At 49.6% G+C, this 22,311-nt stretch overlaps 1 protein-coding gene across 1 annotated transcript in view; it reads right to left on the bottom strand.

Moving 5' to 3' along the window:
• Window positions 1-936: 936 nt before the first annotated feature.
• Window positions 937-22,311, bottom strand: part of SLC67A1 (solute carrier family 67 member 1) — a 63,273-nt gene continuing 41,898 nt past the window's right edge. The window contains exons 8-11 of the mRNA XM_086613483.1: window positions 20,134-20,234; window positions 10,030-10,131; window positions 6,210-6,330; window positions 937-1,124 (exon numbers count right to left, since the gene is read on the bottom strand). Coding sequence (XP_086469609.1) covers window positions 937-1,124; window positions 6,210-6,330; window positions 10,030-10,131; window positions 20,134-20,234 — 512 coding nt within the window. The remainder of the gene's footprint in view (window positions 1,125-6,209; window positions 6,331-10,029; window positions 10,132-20,133; window positions 20,235-22,311) is intronic.

Genomic DNA, 22,311 nt, shown 5'->3' with positions numbered 1-22,311 from the left:
ACTAACTTAAGCTTCCTCAAGAGCAATGCTGCAGCACATGAGTCAGCTTCGGCAGTCAGGACTATGAGCTTAGCAGGCAAAGTACTCGCTTCTAATGCTCCAAATTTGGTAATTATTTCAATCAGGTAATTTCCCCTTCCCAAGATCAGTGCAATTCTTGCAGGAGACTTTGTACTAGAGGAAGTTGCAAAGTATGTAATTACAAGCAGCCTGTAGTAAGAGCAAGAGAGACTGTAAAAGGGGAAAAAAAAAACAACTGGAAGGAGGGTTGGCCCCTGTATCCGAAGCAGCAGGGAGGCTCTGGCACTGCACTGTACTATGTTGGGGCTTTGCATCCTTCTTGCACACTGCTGGCAGCTACGCTGCTGCCCGCCAGGCTCGTGCAGAGGCAGGGTTGCATGAGAGTGAGCTGTGGATGTAGGAAAGGTTTGGCTACAGCCTTTGGCCTCGATTCCCCTCATGCACAATGAATGCCAGAGGTGCATTTAATGCAGCAAAACGACACTCAAAAAGCAGATGTGTTTTACCTCGATTTTCCTTAGTACCGCTGCGGGGGGGGGTGGTGTGTGGGGGTGTGTGTGTGAAACAAAAGGCCAAACCAGAGCAGAGGCCCTGGCTCCTAATCCCCTTAGTGTTGGTGAATCCAAGCAGAAATGCTGCCTGACAACAGCTGAGGATCTGGAGCTATTGCCTGCAACGACAGCCACCGCTGCAGGGGGAACCTGATAGTTCCTGGGGGCCCGCGGCTGCCAGCTGCTCCAGCACAGCTCCAAGGCCTTTGCAAACCAATCTGTCCCTTACTCTAGGTGCAAATGTTGATGAAAGGCAAGGGATTGTTCAAACGGTTTTATTCCATGTTTATAGAATCAAAAATAAAACTCAAGCACATCTTTATTTCTATGGAAAAAGTAAGGGAGTTGCTTTCTTGCAGCTGAATTATTGGCTTTTCATCTCTCTCAGTGGGATTTTACTCTTTAAGAGGTAAACAAACAAAACTATATTGACAATTAATTGTAAATAGCCGAAGGAGGAGACTCCGAATTGTTTGTATAAAACTCCGCCGATGGTCGGGCCAACTGTCCGGGTCAAGGGGTGCACCGAGGCGCAAATCCCGAGCATGGTACCTAGGAGAGATGGCAGACAGGCAGACGTCAGGGTGAGGGCAAGTCTTGGGATGGGAAAGCAGAGAAGAGTGTGTGGGAGCCTCTTCGTCCCTGATGGCATTCCCCTGCAGCAGTAGCAAATCACTTCAAATAATCTCTTGCATTAATTTATAGAGGTCCAATTAAGGTTCGGTAAGGCTCGGACTCCTGGAGGCATAGGGACTAGTTTCCACCACCAGCCAGCTCAGCTCTTCACTCAACGGTCTGGATGACCATAATGCTGCCCTAAAGGCAAGCCGGTGCTCACCGCCGCCTTCACCGGGGGTCCAAGGACGCCTTTGGCCCCAGATGATGCTTCTTAACGTTACATCCAGCAGGGCTGGTAACTACGGCACGGGGTTAGGGATGGAGAGGTAATTTCTAGGGTCATGTTTGAGAGTCCCAAGCAAATCTCACAGATTCTCCCAATATCATAATTACCTGCAAGCGCCCTGTTTCACCCAAGCTGCTATTGGCATTTATTCTCTAGTGTGGGACAGAGGAACAGCTCTCGAGGGCTTAGCAGGAGCGAGAGGCTTAGGTCTAACTAGGTCTTTAAGAATAAATAAATCAAACCACAGATAAAGACTGAACCCCCTTAAGATCCTCCCCCACTCCCTTTGCAAGAAGAATGGATAGTTGAATTTGGATGGAAATGGGAGCCCTTCTCCCAGCTGGGCCTGTTTTCCTCCAGCAGCTCTTCCATTTGCATTGTTAACAGGAACCTGGCAGGCGGGAAAGCACCTCCAGTTTGGCAAAGGCAGGGTTTTTTTTCCACACACAGATGGACGGCCAGGACATCTCACGGGACGCAAAGATGGTCCCCACGCACCTGGCGCGCTCTTCGCCTTGTGGTCTTCGTGCAGGACGGCTATCGCTCCGGGGAGCAGAAAATACCTGGCTGGCCAGAAAAATCATTAGCCCCCAACACTAGGAGGAAGGGCAAGTGGCCAGCATGTGCAAGAAACTTGCGCCCCGCTCTGAAATGATGTTTGCAATTATTTTTTTTTTAATATCAGTATGATTATTTGGGCTGTTGCCATCGATTTTCCACCAAGACGTGTGTCGAGGCACTGTTGCCGCAGAAGGCCAGCAGTGTTCGGGAAGGATGAGGAGGATGCTGTCCCGCATGTAAGAAGATGTGGAGCTGAGTGTGCTAATTAACGTGGGCAGCCACAGGGAAATGATCCCCAGCTCCGAGAGAGAAGCAGCACCCAGGTGTTCGCGTAGTGCCGGCCAGCGACTGCTGGGCTTTTATCAGCGTGCTTAAAATACTTGTGCAATGAGCCCGAGCCGAGGGCGTAGCTGTGCAGAGAGGGAAATCTCCCGGAAAGCGCTGCCGAGCGCTCCTCCCGCGCATGGGAACACAAAGGTGATGGGTGGGACCTCGCCTTGACCCTTTGCCAATGGGAACCATCCTACAACCACCAAACTTTCTGGGCAGGTTTTGCAATTATTTTTTCCCCTCTAGGTATTTGAATTAAGCTAATTACTACGTGCAATTGCCAAACTGGCTCTTATGATTGAGGAGGCACTTTTTTTCCTTTCCTTTTTTATTTTTTAGGAGCAGAAATCCATCCTCTTAAAAGGCTGGGTTCTCCCTCTACACATCTTCAACATATTGCTGAGAAAGATAATTTCTATTTAATAGGCTTAAATTAGATCCCTCGTGTCAGACGCCCTCGAGCTTTGGGACATGGTAAATCTCGGCTCTGCAGCGTGGCCCTAGCCCTGTTGCAAAGCTGTGCATGTGATGGACCTAATTTAAGGCAAGCCCTTTAACTGGGACAAGTCACCACGTCAGCAGAAACATTCCTGCGTCGCTTTGCACACCTCTGCCAATGCACGTGCTCACCTTCTTCATCATGGTTATCCCACTTTCTGAACCTTCCCTGCCCTTTTTTCCTCCGTCTCCAGCTTTTTGCCCCCTTTTCCCGTACCTGGCATGACCTGTCTCGGCAGGGTGCCCATCCTCCCCTCCTGCCCCAGCCCTCCCCTCCTCCCACAGGTTTCAGGGTTGGGTGCTGGCGGCTCCCCAAGCCGGTCGGCTCCGTCCTTCCTCCCACCCTCCGCTGTGCCGGGCGCCCCGGCTCGCCCTCTTTTCCAGCTCACATCCTGTTGCTGCGCTCAGATGATGGTGCTGGCCCAGATCAGTCTTGTGCCCATGGGGCAATCGCGGGGCCTAATTCAATGTTTAGGTCATCGCTGCCTTCGAAGCGGCAAAGCCCAAGCAAAGCTGGGGGGGCTCAACACGCCAAGCCCTGCCTGGCTGCAAGCTCTCCTCCTGAGGTTTCGCCTCTGATGTGCAAATAAAATCACGAAGCATGGGTCCGTTATGCAGGGAAGCTCTGCTGGGCTTCCTCCCTCCCTCTGTCCCTCAGGGGTGCGGGGCTCTGTGCAGAAACAAGACCTCCATTCTCGGGCAGGGACCAGGGTTGACAAGGAGTGCTTGTGTGGATGCAAGTTCCCCTGGGCTCAGGACTGTCCTCCCACCAGCTGAACAGTATGTGCACGTGGGGCAGAATTTTCCCTTCCTGCCTTTGAAGATGAGGAGAAGAAAAAAAAATTTCAAAAGGAAATGAATGAAATCATTTCCGCTCCCCTCCCTTCAGTGCAAAGCCCCAGCCATAAGGAAAGAGCAAGTGAAAAACTCATCAGCTTCAATAGGAAGTGACGTTGCATCGGTCCTGAAAGCAGGATGATGGGTGCAAGGGATGGTGCCATCCTACATCCTACTGCTCCCTTTCCGAGGCACCTATTTACGAATGACTCAGAGTCTAGCAAGGGCGGACGGATTATCCTCCTGCAACGCCCCATCCGCTCCAGCCCCATGATGAGATGGACACCTGAGCTCCTCGGAAAGACTCTCCTTGGCCCAAAGAAAAACCTCCACAGGCTCTGCCAGCCCCAGGCTTGTAAAAACATCATGAAAAGACAGCAGCAAGGCTCAGAAGTGACGTTTCCAAAGGCAAATTCCCAATGTGCGATTTCCTTGCATTGACTAACAGTCGTTGCAAGTTAGCGCACCAGTTTTCGACGTGGTGGCAGCAAGGCTTTTTCCTAAAGACAGATTTCCACACTCTTAGAAAAGTGGGGATTCTTAACGCGCTACCAAAACTCTTGCTTTGCAGAGCCAGTCTTGGGCTCACATGGGAAGGAGCGGCCTTTTCGCTGCTGTACGGGTGGAGCAGCCGTTGCTGGGTGCCACCCACGGCCAGAGATGGATGGCAGGCATTTTAATAGCTGCATTTCTCTGTGAGACACCCACGCCATCCCTGCCGCAGCTGCTGCGGGGAGGCAGCGCGCCGGGACGTGGCTCTGCTGTGTCAGACATTCCTGTCTTCACCCTGGCCTCTTCTCCGGGTGCCTCCAAAACAAGCCCAAAACCATCAGATGCCTCTTCCCTCAGAAATGTTGCAAGGAGGAAGCAAAGTTTGAAAGGTGAGGGCCAGGGAAGAGTTATGGAGACAGGATTTTCCCCCAGCGCTGCGATCTTCCGTGCCAGCAGCATCCCTCCTTGGCATACTCAGTTTCGAGCCAGCTGTAACTCTGCAATTTGTAGTAGCGCTTGGCATGGCACCAGCCCAGGATGGACAGGCAGGAGAAAGCCTTGGATAGCCCGTGGCTCTCCTGACATCCCACAATCCCCTCCTGATTGTCCACGCTGTCCCACAAGCTGCCTCTGTCCTGCCCTGCTGTCCTGCCCGGCCACGCAGAGACCATCCATCCCACCAAGGCACGAGCTGACCTAACAACATATGCAAGCGGGGAGCAGGGTGAGGCAACTAAACCCGTTTTCCTCACTGACCAAAGCTTGCCTCCGGGCTTTAAAAGCCAAACAATGCTCTGGTTTTCCTCACAAAGCCCCTTTGAGAAGATCCTGGATGAATTCCAGCTTGGCTGTACATCCCAAAGCCACTTGGTGCCCTTCGTCCCTGGCTCTCCCTCCTTGCATGAACATCGCTCCGACTCATGAAACAGCAGATTTTCTTCCCATCTGAGTGCAGGGGCTGGGACACCCCCCAGTCCTCACCTCCCCAGGAACTAAGTGGTCCTCCCAGGTAGAAGTATCGCACTCGGAAATTGCAGGCTCCCAGAATTTGTAGGAGATGCGGTGGTCAGCTCTACAAATAAACTACTGAAGTGACATTTAGAAAAGCTCTTCATCCAGAAGCATTTCAAAAGTGTTTTATAAACCTCACTAATGGGCTGTGCAAACTGTAACTCCCATTCCTGGTAGGGTCTGCGCAGAGGTATCTGCTCAGGCAGCTGCTAGGGAAGACGAAGGGTGCAGGCTGGCATCCTAGCAAGGCTCAGCTAGAGCAGAGAAACTCTCTGGTACTGGTGAACGCGGTTTGGGGAGCAAATCCTGAAAGAGCTTGAGCAAAAGACACCAAACCGAGTTAACCCAGCCCCATCCTGGGACAAACTCAGCAAGGCTCCTGTGACAACAACGTAGGCGTATTTTCTTTGTCGACAGCAAAAAAAACCCAGGTATAAATATTTGTGTGTCTGCCACTGCATTTCAGCCCTCTTGTACAGAGTAACTCTTGGACTGAAACACGGCCAAACTGTAGAGAGGGGGGCAATTACTGCATCAGGTGAAACATGTTTCCAAAGAGCAGTGCAGAATACCCTCCTGAGATGCCCTAAATTAAAAGGCGTGAACAAACAGCCCCCTCAGTCACCCTCATGGGGGAAAAACAGCTTGGTTTTTTTTTTTTCCTTGAACACATCTTGGGTTCACATGGAAAGGAGAGTTTGGGAGAGATTTCCTTTACTGCGTCCAGCCCTATGGATGTCAGCAGGCAGCACAGGACTGGGAGCACTTGGTGGTGGGATGCTTGCTCAGTGTTGTTTGAGCTCATCCTGTATTAGCCCCACCAGTGCCCATTCATCTGCTCTGCTGACACCCATCACACGCAACTACCAAGCCAGATCTGTTGGGGAACCGGGCGTTCTCCATGAACGTGGCCCAGCGCTCGACAGCAGCAGTGAGAGCCGGGAAGCACCTGATGGACTCAAAACTGAGAAAAGACCGGTCTGATCTCTTTTTATGAGTCTTACCAGTGTCAGAGGAGGGGACAGCCTTGGTGAGGATGCTGTCGGTGATGGTGCCCAGCATGCTGAAGGCGAATATCAGCGGCACTGCAATGATGCAGTAGTCCCACACGGATCTCATTAGGGCCTAAGGGACAGGACAAAATGGACCATGGATCATTAGAGAGCACAAGTGGTGACTTTCTGGCAAGAAACAACCTAGAAAAATATCACGAGCCAAATCCATGACAGGTAAATGGAGTTTACCTCTCCAGTTGGGAGCCACAACTGATACATGATGGTGCAGCTTTGGCCACTGCAGGGTCTTTCACAGCCCACCATTTGTCTGCAGCGAATTATTCCAAGCATGCAGTGCAAGTAGCACACGATACCCTACAATCTGGCAGCATGTTTCTCCAGCACTGCTGTAGGTATTTTTAGCGTCTGGGAATTAGTGATGTCCCTGCACCCTTCCCCTTGTCTTCTGTCTCTTGTCCAACTCCTGAGGAAACATTGAGCAGCAGATGCATGTGGTGTGCTTCAGGAAGCCTCCATTACTTATACAAAACAGCCTAGAGAAGGCATTTCAGTTCATTATCATAAATAATTAAAGCTAAACTGAGCTTGTCAAAATAAATGAGTGCGGTGCATTATGTAATGGCCTACCTTTGGGATTTCTAATCCTGTTCTGCTGCTTCCTTGCTAATAAATTCACCGAATTCAGTAATCTGGAATAGGTCTTCTGGCCGTAAGTGCACATTAGCGAGGATAATTAGGGAGAGTAATGATTTTGTTATTGCACATATTCTTAGTGGAAACATCCCTCCAGCTGTTTAATACTGAAACAAAAGCGGTGAAGCTCCCTAAGCCGTGGGGCTAAAGCGGCTCTCGGCTCGTTCACAAGCCCTGCTGGTCAAATGAAGGGATTTCTCTGGGGCATGGAAAGGAAATTCCCCCTCTCTTGCAAGTCTCCTTCCCTCACCCACGTCTCAAGGTTTGTAATTGCAGCTGGAAAACATCTCTGTCTCTGGTTTAGCCAGAAGTTTCATTCTCTGGAGTTCTCTCTCCTGAGATCTGGTCCCTGCCTCTCGGCTACAGAAGATGGAGAAGAGACATTGCTCACTAATGACTTGGAAATATTGAGGTTTATTCCAAGTTTCCCTCTAGACTCACACACAGCCAGGTTCCTCTCCTCAGAGGGGCTCTTTGCCTACATTTTGGTTAAGATCTAGGCACTTCTGATTAAGGAAAAGGAGAACAAAGACAGAGGAACAAGTATTTAGTACATAAACATTAAGACAGAGGGAGAATAATTCCTTGCTAGGGCAAATGTCATTGCAGGACAACATTGCAGAGCTCATAGGAAAAAAACGTTTTAACCCTCCCCTGCCTTGTACTAATTCCCTCATGGGCTGGAGCAAGTGGGCAGAAAAGACCTCAGCCACGTCAGTGTCTCCTGTAAAACTAGGGGAGGTGGCTCCTGGCTCCCCTGGGCCTCGGCAAGGACCAAGCCAGGCAGAGCCCAGTCTCTGCTCCTCCTCAGCCAGATAGGTAGCAGTCTTTTCAACCTGAGATGATCTGAAGGCATTTTTCAGGTGTGGGAGGTAGAACCAGGAGTTTCAGCAGACAGGCTCAAAAAGAAACGCCTGGGAAATGCAGGCAGCAAGGCAGGACGAGGCACAGCTGTGCCTTCAGACAAAGAGAAAAACTTCCCCGTTGCAGCCGCCAAGCCCTCCTACATGCTTGCCCACACGCTCCCAGCTTGTGTCTGCGGATCAGACACCAGCTCTCCCCTCCTCTCCTTTTCCAGGTGTTATTGCCGAGCTCCCAGCCCACTCCTTCCCTTCTCCAGCTGCTGATTGCTGGGAACGTCCTGCAACCTCTTCCCAGCTGCACCGTCGTCTGTCTGTCTGCTGCCGCTGGTGCCCACCTTCCAAAAACACTCCAGCCCACCTCCCGGCGAGATGAAGATGGGTTTCAGAGTGTCTTTAATTAACAGCTAGCTTTTCTCCTTGATTCTCTCTTTTGGGGAGGGGATCTGCTTCATTTGGAGGCCAGATGCAGCGAGGGCACAGCGGGCGGGATGCTCCTCCACCGGCGGCTGTGCGGGATTAAAAGCTTCAGGCACTAATCTCTGCCTCTGGGGCCTGCCGCTGTGATGGCACTCATCCCCGCCAAGACGGAAAGCCACCCCAGAAATGGATGTTTTCTTGGCAGCCGCTCCAACAGAGCGCTTTTTAGTAAGGCGTCCCCAGTGATAGAGGATCACAGCTGCATTTGCCTATGAATAGTTCTCATGGGAAGTCATTGCTGACCCTTGTCCCCAGGCCCGTGCTGTCAGGATGTCCACAGCCCTCCGGGCTTGGCGTAATTTCCAGTTCTGAAATGATTTCCCTTCCCGGCTCCCCTCCCTGCACAGCCAGAGTGAGCCTTCTCACGCTGGGGCATCAGCCACCGCAAGCCATGCCACCCTGTGTGTCCCTCCGCTGCCACTGAGGCTTTTTCTCCTACCTCCAGCCCCCTCCAGCCTTCCCTTTCAGTGAGACATCAGTGCACAAAAGCCATTTACTTCACATTGCCCTTCTGCCTGATTCCCATGGGACTGGGCTTCACCTTGCCCTGTGACTGGTTGGGGGTGGTCCAGACGGGCCAGGTGCACTTTGGTTCCATATAATTGCTTGCACCCATGACCAAAAAACAATGGCGAGATCTTCAGAGCCATTCCTGGGCCATGCTTGGGAGCACCAAGTCCTGTGCAGATGTCCCATGCTAAGGTGGCACATCGATGCCAGCCAAAAACACATGACACCAGCTGGGAGGGACCCTTCCTGAGCATCCCACCACCTGGCAGCATCTTCTCAAGCCCCAAAATCCCAAAAAGAGAGGGGGACCGCTCTCTGTCTGCAGAGCCAAGCCTTCATCTGCATCCATCTTCCCTTCCCAGCTTCATCTTGGACATGCGATTTAGCCTCAAATTAGCAAACGTGCGTAGGTGCCTCATCCCACCCATGTAGCTGGGAATCATAAGCCTCAATACCCTCCAGCTTTGGCCCTGACCTCCCCGTGCCTGCGGTGCAGTTGTGGGAACGGCACCCATCCTACCTACACTGGTAGGAGCACCAGCGCTCCGGCAGCAAGCCTTGAGGCCAAATCCTGCAGGGAATGTCGAAAGGCTGACGCAGCTTGACAGTCCTTTGGGCCCACCTTGCTGATGGGGACTGGTGTGCACCATTCCTCCATCCCCATTGCCTGGGCAGAGCTATCAGTTCCCCGAGCGTAGCTTATCTGAGCAAACATGACTACCGGCAGAGCTGCCTACGTCAACTCGGTTTTCCAATTACCGTTTGAGATTGGCATCAACTGTCGCCCATGCAGACACAGCTGGCAACAGGTAAGACCGCTCATCCCAAAATGGAGGAACAAAATTATTGCCTTGCTACCTCCTTCTCCAAATACTCTCACCTTGGGGAAATTAGGCAAAAATAAAGCCCCAGAAGAAGAGCACACAATCTTCGCTGTCTCGTGGCAGCGTTCAACCGCAATGACTTTCCCCCCCATAATCTTCATTTACTTTCTGGGTAGTTCAGGAAATGCAGTTGCTGACAAGACGGAGGGCAGGATTTCTATGCAAATCCAGTGACTCAGGAGGGATTTAACAAGTTTCTGTGTGAGATTATTTTTTTTTTAATCCCCGTAACTATTACTTACACAGCTCTTTATCATTATTTGGCATGGTGCTTACGCTGAGCGTAAGGAGAGCTGGTTCTCCGCCCCAAGGACCACCCAGAAAAGCCAGGGCCACTACGTTATTAAAAGGCACCATGGATGATTTGATGCTGAGCCTTACCATGCCTAGGCCCACACCGGCGAAGACAAAGACGCTGAGCCTGAGCAGGGTCATCTCTGTGTAGTGATTAGTGAGTTTTCCAATAACCAGACCCTGGACAACCTGGGAAGAAGCAGAGGAGCACCATTAAACCAGATGTATAACGAATTAAACAAGCTCAGAAGACAACTGCTACAGTGCTTCAAGTAAATGAAAGGAAGTAAATGGGTTAGTTCCTTGCATTTTTTGGAAAAAAAAAGGGACCTTGCTGTCGCAGTAAATGCCTGGAAGACATGATCCATTATTTCGAGTGTTTTGCATCTTCAGGATAGATCCATCCTAACTGCTGAAAGTTTTTACCCAGGGTTCACACCTGAGTTCATTATCACTGCCTACTCACCAGCCATGATTGAAACTTTCTAAAGATGTTTGTAGATACAAATGAATTTTTTTAACTAATTTGTAATGTTTTTGTGAAATACAGTTAATGCTAAGGTCTTCATTCTTGGCAAGTCCTTCCAAAGAAAAACCGTGCATTTGTATGCAGGGGAAGAAAATGCCTCCTTTCCTGTACCTTCTTTTGCCATTATTTTAAACTATAAGTACACAAATTGAGTGGTTCATGCTTTTTAGACAGGAAACAAGTACGATGGAGATGCTAATACCCAGTCACAGCAGTACGTGCAGATGTCAGGGACAGAGAACTGGTTTTACAGATTTTAAATAAAAATTGAGGAAGAGGGGAAGGGAAGGTGAAGCAAAAACAAAGAAGAAATCCCAGGAAGTATTTGGCTTTTCCAGCACTTTGCAGAGCAAAGATTCCCTCTTTTATTTCTCTGTTCAGCATCTCCCATACTTCAAGTGACACTGGCCCAAATGGAAGACATCGCTTTGAAAACAAACCCTGACAGACTACGTTTCAGGGGAGGGATAGATAGGAATTTACTGTTTTCCCTGCCTTGGAAAGACCTGTTTGATCCAAGTGAAAACCTTCCAATTGGAAAGAAAAGCTCTAGTTCAAACCGCTTTGTTTGATGCAAACAGTTCAGCCTGGAGAAAGCCTCGGTGCTCTGCTCGGACCTGGAACGGTGCTATGCCACGCTTAACCTCACTGTGTTAGTCCTAAGGGTGAAACCCAAAGTCAACTGGAAGGAAATTAGTGCAAAATGCATAAGAGAGTTATTGAAAAGAAAGGAAACATTAATCTATCACAAGCAGCTCAGAAAAAGCAATTTAATTATTGAAGTAAAATAAAAAAGCAAAAAGTAAATAGTAATAGAGTGAAAATAAAGTTGACATAAAGAACAATAGCTACAAATTGAATATATTTCCAACAAGCTGCAACTTAACAGAAAATATCAAAATTCGACCCTTCATTTTTCTTCAGAGCACAAGTGATTTCTGACACAAGGGCCCATCCCACCAAGCAGATGTTTTGGTTCCCAGCAAATGCTTTTCCTGCCTCCTTTTTGTCCTGGTCCCCACCCTCGGGCAGGGCTTGAGAACTCTGATCACATGTGCCCAGCTGCCAAGTGACAGTGCCACCGGCCTGTGTGTCTCTCCTGGGTCGTGTCACCTGCCGAGCAGCCTCGGAGACACTGGCAGACCTGCTGCAGGCAATGCTCAGACGATGCATGGAGTGACCTGAGTCATCCCGGATGAAAGCCCTGCTATGGACCTGCTACGGACATGGGAGGAGGCTGATACCAGCCTCAGTGGCTCTTACTCAGGGGGTGGGTGGAGGAGCTGCTGAGTAACACTTCATTAAGCTGAGCGCTCCTAAAACTTAGAATCGTCATTAACTTTTTGCAACTTCCCAGGCCCTCCCACTGGCTCGCCCTGGCCCGGTCTGTGCTGAGTCACATGGGATGGGGGCTGAGCCCCGTTGCAGGGCATGGCTTGACTCAGCAGTGGCATCACCCGAACCCCAGTTCAGCTCTGCTGAGCCACCAGAGGAAAGGAAACATTTCTCAATTTGCCTGGACTTGAACGACGTATTCAATCGGGATACACCATGCAGGTGCAGCCTGGTCCCTGCCCTTCCTTGAGTCATTGGGGTAGATCATCAGCAACGTCCCAGAGCAGCCCGATCTGATGGCTGAGGGAGTGCCTTACCCAAAAAACGTCAGCCCAAGTCACCTGATTTCCTTTTGGGGCTGAGCAGCCATCCTTGGACTACATGGCCTACAGCCTCCCCACTGGCTGCCGGACTCCCTCCCCAGCACGGTTGCTGCCAATCCAGCCATAAGCCCCAGGCAGGCAAGACCCAGCATCTTGACTTTCGACACTACCAAATGCCAGTGCCTCGATTTAGGTGCTGGATCAAGTTTCCAGTCACCAAGAGCTCCGGCCTCACTTCCAGCCTGAATTTAGACCTGAAAACCCATTACTTCCAGCCTGTGATTTGCCCCGGGCGCATAGTCCCTGGGTTTGCATGAGCAGCAGCTGCCTGCACAGGCATATTTGGGAAGGAGGAAGGAAAAGGTGTTTCGTTCACACTCTCTCATGTAAGGTTTTAGACATGTGCTGCCATTGCCGGGGGTAGCAGGGACATCTCGGATGACTTGGCTGTTGCCACTTCTGTGGACAAGCCCTGGTGGCACCGAAGAGGCAGCAATGGGATTTATCCTTGGTTTTATTCCTACTGGCGTGTTCTGGGCTTTTCCCTTGCATGCAACCTTCCCTTGAGATCCACTTCGATGGGCCTTCCCCTCCTGCATTTCGTTTTGCCTGGATGGTGCTTGCCTTTGTAACCTGACCTCCTTTGAAGTCGGGGGAAGAGCCAGTGTAGGGGCTGGAATGCCTTCTGTCATCAATAAACAAAAGAAAGAGGAAATTGTTTGCAAGTGAAATAACAGGCACTGCCTGTGGCTGTGTACACATGTCACAGGATAAATCAACTAATCTTTTTTTTCCTTCCCCCTCTCCTTCTTTAAAGGCAAATAAGTCTCCCAATAAATGCATAAGAACAGCCAAATCTCTCCTTGTCGCTATGCTGGATTCGCCAACCTGGGGGTTCGTTCCACTAGTTCAGCTGATCACGTAGAAAAACACTCTCCACCTTTATCACTGTATTTGATCTCTGGGAAGACAACAGCTCCCATCTGCTCAGAAGAGTCAATTGCCCATTTAATTGTTCACCTCATTAACAAATTTCAGGACTCCCTGTAGGATGGAAAAGATTGTTGCTGTTTGAAGGTTTAAGGTGCTAGTTTTTGGAAGCCTTTTGAAGGATGAAGCGCTAACCTTGCTGCGCGGAGCTGCTGCGCGAGCACCTGCAAGTAGCTAACCTCATCGGTGGGGAATAGAGAAGTTAGGCAGGTGCTGGGCTGGCCCTCAGCAGACACAGGACTGTTTCTACAGATTCTTCCATCAGCACCCATCTAAAGTCTGACAGAGCCCAGCAACAAAATTAATTCCCTTTCACCCAACAGCCTGGAAACGAAAAGACGTGAGAAGATCAGAGAGGCAGGCGCAGCAGGGCAGATAAGGAGGTACAGCCTACCAGAGAAGATGCAGGGCCCCATCCCTAGCGCAGATAGCATGATTCACATCAGAGACAGCCTCCCACGCGCCGGACCCGTATCTCTTGCCTTTGAAATTGTGCCCGGCTGGCAGTTCCCAGGGCGAGCGCGGTGGGATATGCGGGTGGGCACCGGCTGGGGCAGACCGCAGAGGGCAACAGAAACCACGGGGCTTTTCTGCCCGGGCTGAAGTTGGTGCAAAATCTTGGGCAGGGGAAAAGGGAGTTGTTTTACTGATACGGTGATGCCAGAAAGCGCTTGAGAAGTAGTTCAGGTCTTGCAGAGGAAGAGCAGGGCGGTGGGACTGGAAGGAGAGCTGACGGTGAGGACCAAACTGCTGAAGGGAGCACTTTGCCCATCAGAGGGAAGAGGACCATGTGTTTTGCAAACTTCAACCTAATCGCTTTCTTTCCCCCTCCAACCTGCCCCCCTCCACAGATTTAAACCCTTCAAAGCCAGGAAACTGGAGAACTCTCTGTTTGTTGTTGCAAGGTCCTTTCACCAGTGGGTTTTCCCCCTAGGCATACCTGGCTGTAATTAAATCCCTGGCTCTTTAATCATCTCTTTTGCTGTGCAGAGGAGGGAGGGGGAAAGCTAGAGGGACAGACTGGTGATAAGATGATATGCAATGTAAATCTCTCCTCTAGGAATCTCTCTCATCTTTTCAGGATCACTCGTACCAACTTGTCCCTCCAGAAGCTGCACAGCTAGAAGTGGAGTTTGTATAACAATACGAATTTAAATGCAGTAAATAGAACAGATGTCTTATGATTTCTTGATCCTCAGGGTAATAAATATCTACCCCTTTGTCCCACCCGGAGTTTTTGTTTGGTGCATTTTGCTTTGTTTTTTCAGAGAAAAAGTTCTTAAAGGAAAGCTTCCCCCACCCCCTCCCGTGGTTTGAAATCTAAGCATCAGATGTGACTTTAGATACCAACCAGGGACTCCAGGTATTTCACTTGCTTAATCCTCCAGTGGCGTATTCCAAGCCAGATACTATGCCTGGAAGCTCTCCATGGTATTGCACTCACAAATCCAAAAAGAGCCAGAGTCTAGGCCCGCTTCTGCCCATTATGCAAAGTTAAATTATTTTAAATTATTATGACATTAATTATTCTCTGGAGGGAGGCTGAATGGCATCTTACACTCCCAGGCATTCACTCTGAGGGAAATTTCACTCACATGTCTTCTGAGATGAGAAGACCCTGGAAGCTCAGCCACTGAGGACAAAGGGATTGCATCCCTGACAGGCTCTCATACCTCTTGCCTGGAGATCCACCAGAGATCAGATAAAGATGCTTCAAACATATCATGACCAAGGGAACCTCTGCAATGCAAGACACCCGGCCCGGAGGTAACACTCCTGCTGTCTGCCTTCCCCCTCCTCATTTCGTTATCTCCCACCTGACTCCTCCTCCTGGACTTACACTGGCACAGTCCCAGCTCATCACACAGCCACATGCTATCAGGGTGCTTCGAGTATCACTGCAGAGCCGAGATTGCTTGAATTAGCCCCCATTTGCTATTTTCACTTCCCCATCAGCCCGCTCCAGCCTCAGTCATGTTCTATTTTCTAAGCAACGACTTTGTTTCCTCATCAGACAGCTCTTTGCCCCAATGCTATGACACTGCCCTCCCACACACCCTTCTCTGACCTCGTTTGGCTCTGCCCCGACCCAGAAGTCAGCTCCCTTTCCACCTTCCCACCCTCACTGCCCTTAAGCCTGCCCCACACTTTCCAATATCCTCTACTATTAGATGATGCTCTTTTCCCAACCACAAACAGTGAATTGGTGCCAGCTCCTGGGCCAGTGCTTCATCTGGAGATCCAGGAAGCCCACGTTCCCCATGGACAGGTACTCCCATGGAACTTTTACAACAATGCATCAGCAGATATATTACTTTGGGCCACTCAGGTCTCCATGAGACAGGCTGGGAGCAGCAGCAAGGCAACCTCTGTCCCTCCATTCAGGGGTACCAGTGGCAGCAAGGGATGTACCACCAGCGCTGGGGTGAAGGGTGACCACACTGTGAAGGGTGACCATGCTGTGGGCAGTCAACTCAGCGAAGGGAAAAGGGTGCCGAGGATGCCTCATGCCACGAGTGGTGGTCATTGGTGCTATATGCATGGCATCGCAAGGACAAAACTCACCACCAGCACCAGCTGAGTCACTTCACTACTGGCAAGTGCTACGAACCATTCCAGTGTGGACAGAGCTGATGCCTAGCAAGGGAGCAATCAAGAGAGGTGCTCTGGGGATTGGCCAGCCAAAGGCCATGAGGCTCCTGTGCTCCAAAACCCAGCCCCAAATCCTCCTTCCATACCCTCAGGGATCCTCGCAGGCTGGCCATGGGGCACCCCCCAAATGTTGGGGTCCCGTGGGATCATAAAGTGACAAGAGGGGACCAAGCATGATGAGGTGAGGCTGAGGAGCTCCAGATGCAATCCTTCAGGAGGGCTGCCTGAATTAGCGGGGTGGCTAACCAACATCCTCCATCCGCAAATATGGCAAACCCCTTGCCTCCTGCGAGGTCAGTGTTTCTGTGCTGATCTCCCCACACAAAGAACTGTCTGAGATGCTGATGACAAAGTGCTTGAGTTGCCTACTTAGAATTAGGTGGACTGACCCAAAGCCATTCAAAATCTCCTCTCTAGGTGCTCTGCATCTGGCTTGAGTGGGAGAAACGGTAAGTAACAGAGATGTTTACAGTGCATTAGCTGCTTCCCAACACAGTAGGTTAAATGAAGCTGAAAAGCTGAAAAATTAGGTTAAGCAATTGGAGCATAATATCCTTGGGGTGGGAGAGGAAAGCAGGAAGAGACCATCGCTATTTGAATCATCCTGGGATTGCAGATAGGACTGGGAAAGGTGGCTGCAACATCACCTTCCATGCAAGAGGAAGATGTTAGTTTTGAGAAGATTTCATTAAAAAAATAGAAACTACTATAACACAAAGAAATTATATTACTAAAAGTTGCCAGGAATTGGCATACCAGGCAACGCTTTTGTCAGCGTATGACTTTTGGGCAAGAGCTGAGTAAAGGGCTCAGCTAAGCCTTGCTCGCTGTACTGTTCCCTGTGCACCTCTGAAGCCGCTTAGTCCATGCCACATGTGCTGGGAGCAGGCGAGAACCTAGGACACGACACTGGGCGTATCAAGCTGGCTGTGCTGTGCAACAGCCCAGGCACTGTGCTCAGTGTCTACAGGGAGGTCTAAAGTAAACAGGACGTGGTTCAATTCTTATTTTCCTCTTCATTTCTATGATATCTGCTCCCATCTACAAAAGTCCTTAAACACAACCCATTTTCAGGTCCAGGGAGAGATGCAAATGGGGGGACATGTTTCCTCTAACAGAAGGGCTCAGTGCAAGTCCAGGAGAATGGGAAAACCCTCACAATGTTTTATGGGAAGACAAACTAAGGAATGAGAAATCAAAGTTGAAGATCTGGTAGATGAAATTCATTGAAAAGGACATTATATTCCTCATGAATAAAACTATTATTTACTCAGTGAAGTGGGGAAGACAGTCAGCAGATATTAATCACCGTTCACCCATCCAGACTGGTGGAATTTGCTTGCACCTTAATCTGCATTTATATCTCCAGCAGTATCAATTCACCGTACAGCAGAAACAAATGCATCTGAAATGCCAGCTTAGGCAAGACGAAGGCACACAAGCAGCTCTGAGGCTCGGCGGGACAGAGTCAGCACACGTTGCATTCCCTGCACACATCTTCCACTGGAGGAATCCCAATGGAAACCAGCCGTAAAACATTAACCCAGTCACTATCTGCAAGAAATACCTTTGGGTGGTTCTAGCCAGAGACGTGATCTGAAAGTAAAGACACAAATTCTAATGTTTTGCAATAATTTAAAAGCCAGATGGTGAGAGTATCGTTTGGACCAGTTGAGGATCTGGTCCTGCATAAACCAGAGCAGAGCCTGGAACTGTCAGTGATAAAGTGGGAAGAAGGAGTGACAAGGCAGAAAGCAGTGCTTTGCAAGCCCTCGGGTGAGATGGCTTTGCTGCCGCCAGGAATCAGGTGTCCCAGGCTTTTTAAAAAAATCAAGCACTTTTTTCCCTTTTTCTTTTTGGTGTTCTGACAGCAAACCCCAATGCACCATCACGAAGAAGAGAAGTTTGTACCTTATGACCACTTCACTCTATGTCTGATGCCCAGAGTCATGCGCTGTAGAATATGCGTAGCAACATGGACAGAAACTGCACAGATAGATGAAAGCAAACTGCCTGGCTGACAAAAGCTGGTTTCTGTGCCAAACGTCCTGAGGCAAAGACTCCCCAGCAAAGCAGATGCTGCACCTGAGCCTGTAGGCCACTGCTGGGTTAGTGCATGGCAATAGGTACAATTGGCCTCTCCAGGATGAAACCCATGTGACTATGGGAAGGGTCAGGTCCCTGGTTAGCACTGACATCTGATTACTCATTAGGAAGCAGAATGAACGCTATAATTCCCATATCTTCCAGGGCTGTATCTATCTGCAGGGTGCACCAGCACAGGTAAACTTATCTACAGTAGTTTCAACCAAACTAACCTGGAAAGCAATAGCAATGAAGACAGACAGATATCCCAGACCTAACAGCAGCGTCCAAACTCCATCTGGCAACACGAAGCCACTCCTGCCCCGTCTATACAAGTGCTGTTACTGCCCACGTTACCCAGCTTGAAACAAGCACACCATAGCCATGCTGCAACCCCAAACTTCATTTTGGTGTAGACATACATAACAGGGACTTAACTGGTACGTCTAAGTGAAAAGCACAGTTGTTGCTGAGTCCCTCTACATTCAAAGTGGGAAGAAGATATCAGAAGATGACTCGGCCCCTCTAAAACCCAAGTGATTCCTGCAAATCCTGGTCTAGGAAGCAGCATTCAAGGACTAACAGGGAAAGCCTCTGCTAGCCCTGGAGTTAGGATCAGAAGCATGCTTTGGAGAGCAGCTGCTAATCACCCCACTTGTCACAATGTTTCCATGCTGTGGAGCAGCAAACTGGTTTTCTTTCCAAGGAGACTGATTGGGAGGGTGCATCCAGCTGGTAGCAGATGTTGAGCTCACAGGACCAAGCAACAGCTAGTCCAAAGCCACCCTCCCAGAATGGACATGGCAAAGGCACCAGCTCCCCTGCTCCAGCCAGTTTACTCTGTGGACTCCACTTGTCAACTGCTCTACCAAGTTGCCCAGATTTGGCGAGACCAGGGCAGAGCCCAAGCGACTGATAACACTATGCCAAATCCAAATCACAAGGAAAGGAACTAAAGCTGCTGTTTCCCACATGAGAAGCTCCTCTGGATGGCACAGGAACTCTGTGGCAATGCCCAGGAAATGAAGGCTGATTTAATAACAAGACCACCCTCCTTCAGCATATTGCTTAACTTGCATTCCTACCTTGAGGCTTGCTTACAACCATCTGCTGTTCTCTCTGCAAAATTATTAGCCTCTTCCTCCGAAAGGAAAGTTCTGCTATAATACAGCTTCTGTGTTTTTTTGGCCCTATTATTGTCTAATTCAGCTGATTCATAGAATCATAGAATCATAGAATGGTTAGGGCTGGAAGGGACCTTCAAAGGTCATCTAGTCCAACTCCCCTGCAACAAACAGGGATATCTCCAACTAGATCAGGTTGCTGAGGCCCACCTCTCCAGCCTGTTGAGGTCCCTCTGGATGGCATCCCTCCCTTCCAGCGTGTCGACGGCACCACACAGCTTGGTGTCATCAGCGAACTTGCTGAGGGTGCACTCCATGCGACTGTCCACGTCACTGACAAAGATGTTGAAGAGGGCCGGGCCCAACACGGACCCCTGAGGGACGCCCCTCGTGACCGGTCTCCACTTGGACATCGAGCCGTTGACCACTACTCTCTGAGTGCGGCCATTGAGCCAATTCCTTATCCACCGAGTGGTCCATCCATCAAACCCATGCCTCTCTAGTTTAGAGAGAAGAATGTCGTGCGGGACAGTGTCAAAAGCTTTGCACAAGTCCAGGTAGATGATATCCATTGGTCGACCCTTGTCCACCGATTTTTCCCTTTTACCCATTTTGCAAGTCTCCTAATCACGTACTGTTGCCCATATTTACTTTTTTTTTTTTTTTGAAAGTACAAGCTTGCTGTGCTCGATTCCACATAGCAGAAACAAGTCCTTCCTCAACACTGAAGGCATCTGTGAAAACGCCAGTAAGACCGTCCACCTACACAAATTTACAGGTGCTACTAAGTAAATGTAAATCAGCTAACTTGAACCAGTGGAAAACTTTAGTCAAGGCGCTTTAGCTTCAAGGTTAAGTTTTGTTACAAAAACCAGGGCAACACGTCAGTCCAAAGAAATTTTAGCTCCTTTTAGCAGCTTAAAGATCTGCAAAGGAGGGACAAGGAGAAGATAGCTTTCAGGACACTCCTTGCTTTCTTCCCGTTTCAAGGAACAGAATAAATTTGGAGTCACTTCTATTTTTTGAAGCCAAGTGCCACATGGCAGAGCTAGGACTTGCCTGTCAATATTATGCCTGGATTTGGAGGAGCATGTGTCAAAAGGTAGCAAATGAGATGTTGATGTGGCAAGAGGGGGACTTCCACTTCACTCACCATTTGAAGGACACCAAAATATGACATCAGGTATCCAGCCTCCACGGCTTCCAAGCCAAAGAAATCCATAGAGATGATGGAAAACATAATCAGGAACAAACCTAGAGGGAGGGTTAATGAAAAGCATACATCGATATACTTGTACTGCATATAGATACCCAGACCCTGCTCCCATTCACCCCCAGTATGAGTCAGTAGCTCTCCCTGGATATAAACACGAGCAGAATCCTTTTCAAAGTCAGTGTAGCAATTTAATCTTTAAATGTTGACTTTTTTATCCCCTTTACTTTCATCTTTAAAATAATGTGACTATGTAGGCTGTAGATTCAGCTGTTTACTATAAACTGGTAAATATTTGTATCGACGAAGCCAGACTAACCATTAAGGCAGTGAGAAAACATTTGCTCAGACAAGACTGTAACCATAAAAATAATCTGATTGGATTCCTCGCCGCTTTTGCCTGACTTCAGATTTTCACCATGGGGAATGCTGCCTGGGAAACAACCTGGTGACATCAGCTTAAATACAGTGGTTTCACTGCAGCACGCCTCAGCAGTGATGTCGCCACTCTCGCTCTCCTGGACCAACCCAAGCAATCGGGAAAGTATGGACAGAAACAGCACAGGCTGGGTCTGCTTTTCAATTAAGGCCATTTCTGGAAAGCATAACGGGAAATGCCCACTCACTTAATCTCACATGAAAATTCAACAGCGTGTGTTTCCCCCAATGCCAAACATACACAAACACAGACCCACAGACACACGCTCCCATTGTCACAAAAAGCCATCAAAATACAAATACTATGACAAAATGTTGCTCTAAAATTGGTGGTATGGGATAAGAGGCTGCTGCCTCCCCTAATGTCTTGTGCACCTGAGACAGACCAAGACAGTAGGAAAGTGGGGCTCTCTGTGCATGAACATTCCCACAACGTGCCTGTCGGAGAGCACTAATCCTGCTGGGGAGAGCAGAAGAGAGCAGATGATCTTTGGGGTCCTGTCCTACCTCGTACGATCCTCTGAGGTACAAAGACTGGGGAAATAGGGAGCTGCGGTCCCCTCTTTCCAAAGGAAAACAAAGCCCAGGAGGCAACGTGTGAGGACTGAGAAGACATCTTGTGGCCTGGCAAAGTGAGTCACTAACCCCATGGCATGGGAAGGATTTGCTGGCCTTTCCTGGAAACGTGAGGAGAGCGATCCCAAATCACTAGACTAAAACGCCGTGGAGGACTTGCACCCTAACAAACCCAAACAAACCTGCGCAACTCCACCGCATCCAGCAGCCTGACGGCACTGCTACCAGTGGAGCACCTGCAGCAACAAGGACCTCCCTCCAAGCACCTCAACCCTTTGCCTTGAGGGATCACCACCCTCCCATCCCAAGACCTGCCATAAAGCCTTCCCAAACCTCATCGGAGACACCTCTTCCTCCCTTAATGGGGATAGCTGCACTCCAGCTGGCTCCATGGCGTTGGGGGAGTGGGATGAGGGGCAGGAAGGGCACGCTGCTCTGCTACTCTCCAGATATTTGGAGAAGATCCCAGGGAGTTGAGGCTCGTGAAGATTTATGGCTTCACCACACCCCTCCGTGGAGAGCACCCCATCGTTATCCAGTTACTTTGAAATCGCTCTTAGCTTGAGCCAGCTTAAGGTAACATGCAAATAACAGTATTTACTCACAACATCCAAACCAGGCAATAGAGTTGCACATGTTTATAAAAGGCACACGTGAAGAAATGAAAGAAAAAACACACTTTGTTTCACTTGAAGGAAGATCAGATCGAAGCAGGCGCTCGCCCTTCATCCTGCTACTCCGCTGCAGGTACCACCTAGGAGGGACTTGACCTTCCTACATACCTGACACTTCTTCCTGGTACCACACGCCAGCTTCTGCAGCATCTCTCCCCTTTGAAGTCCCTCACTGAGTTAAGAAAGATTTGGATCTTTCTCCTCCAAACACGCCGATTTCTTTCAAGGCAGGGGGCTAGGCTGTGTTCTTCAATTAGCGTTACACATTGCACAGCTCCCCTGGAGATGCAAAGGTCTCTTCTTTAGATGGGTGTCCCCTCCACTCCCACCTGCATGGTCACTCCAAGCTGCCTGGACAAGGAAAATCGCACTGCTCCCTCCTCTTTCAGCAACTAAGGGGGGTCTCTCCCATTGGCAACATATTTCTTGG

Source organism: Tauraco erythrolophus, chromosome 6 (assembly GCF_009769465.1).
Source record: "Tauraco erythrolophus isolate bTauEry1 chromosome 6, bTauEry1.pri, whole genome shotgun sequence".
Classification (NCBI taxonomy): Eukaryota; Metazoa; Chordata; class Aves; order Musophagiformes; family Musophagidae; genus Tauraco; species Tauraco erythrolophus.
Note: the sequence above shows the minus strand (reverse complement) of the source record. Positions and strands in the feature narration are given on the sequence as shown.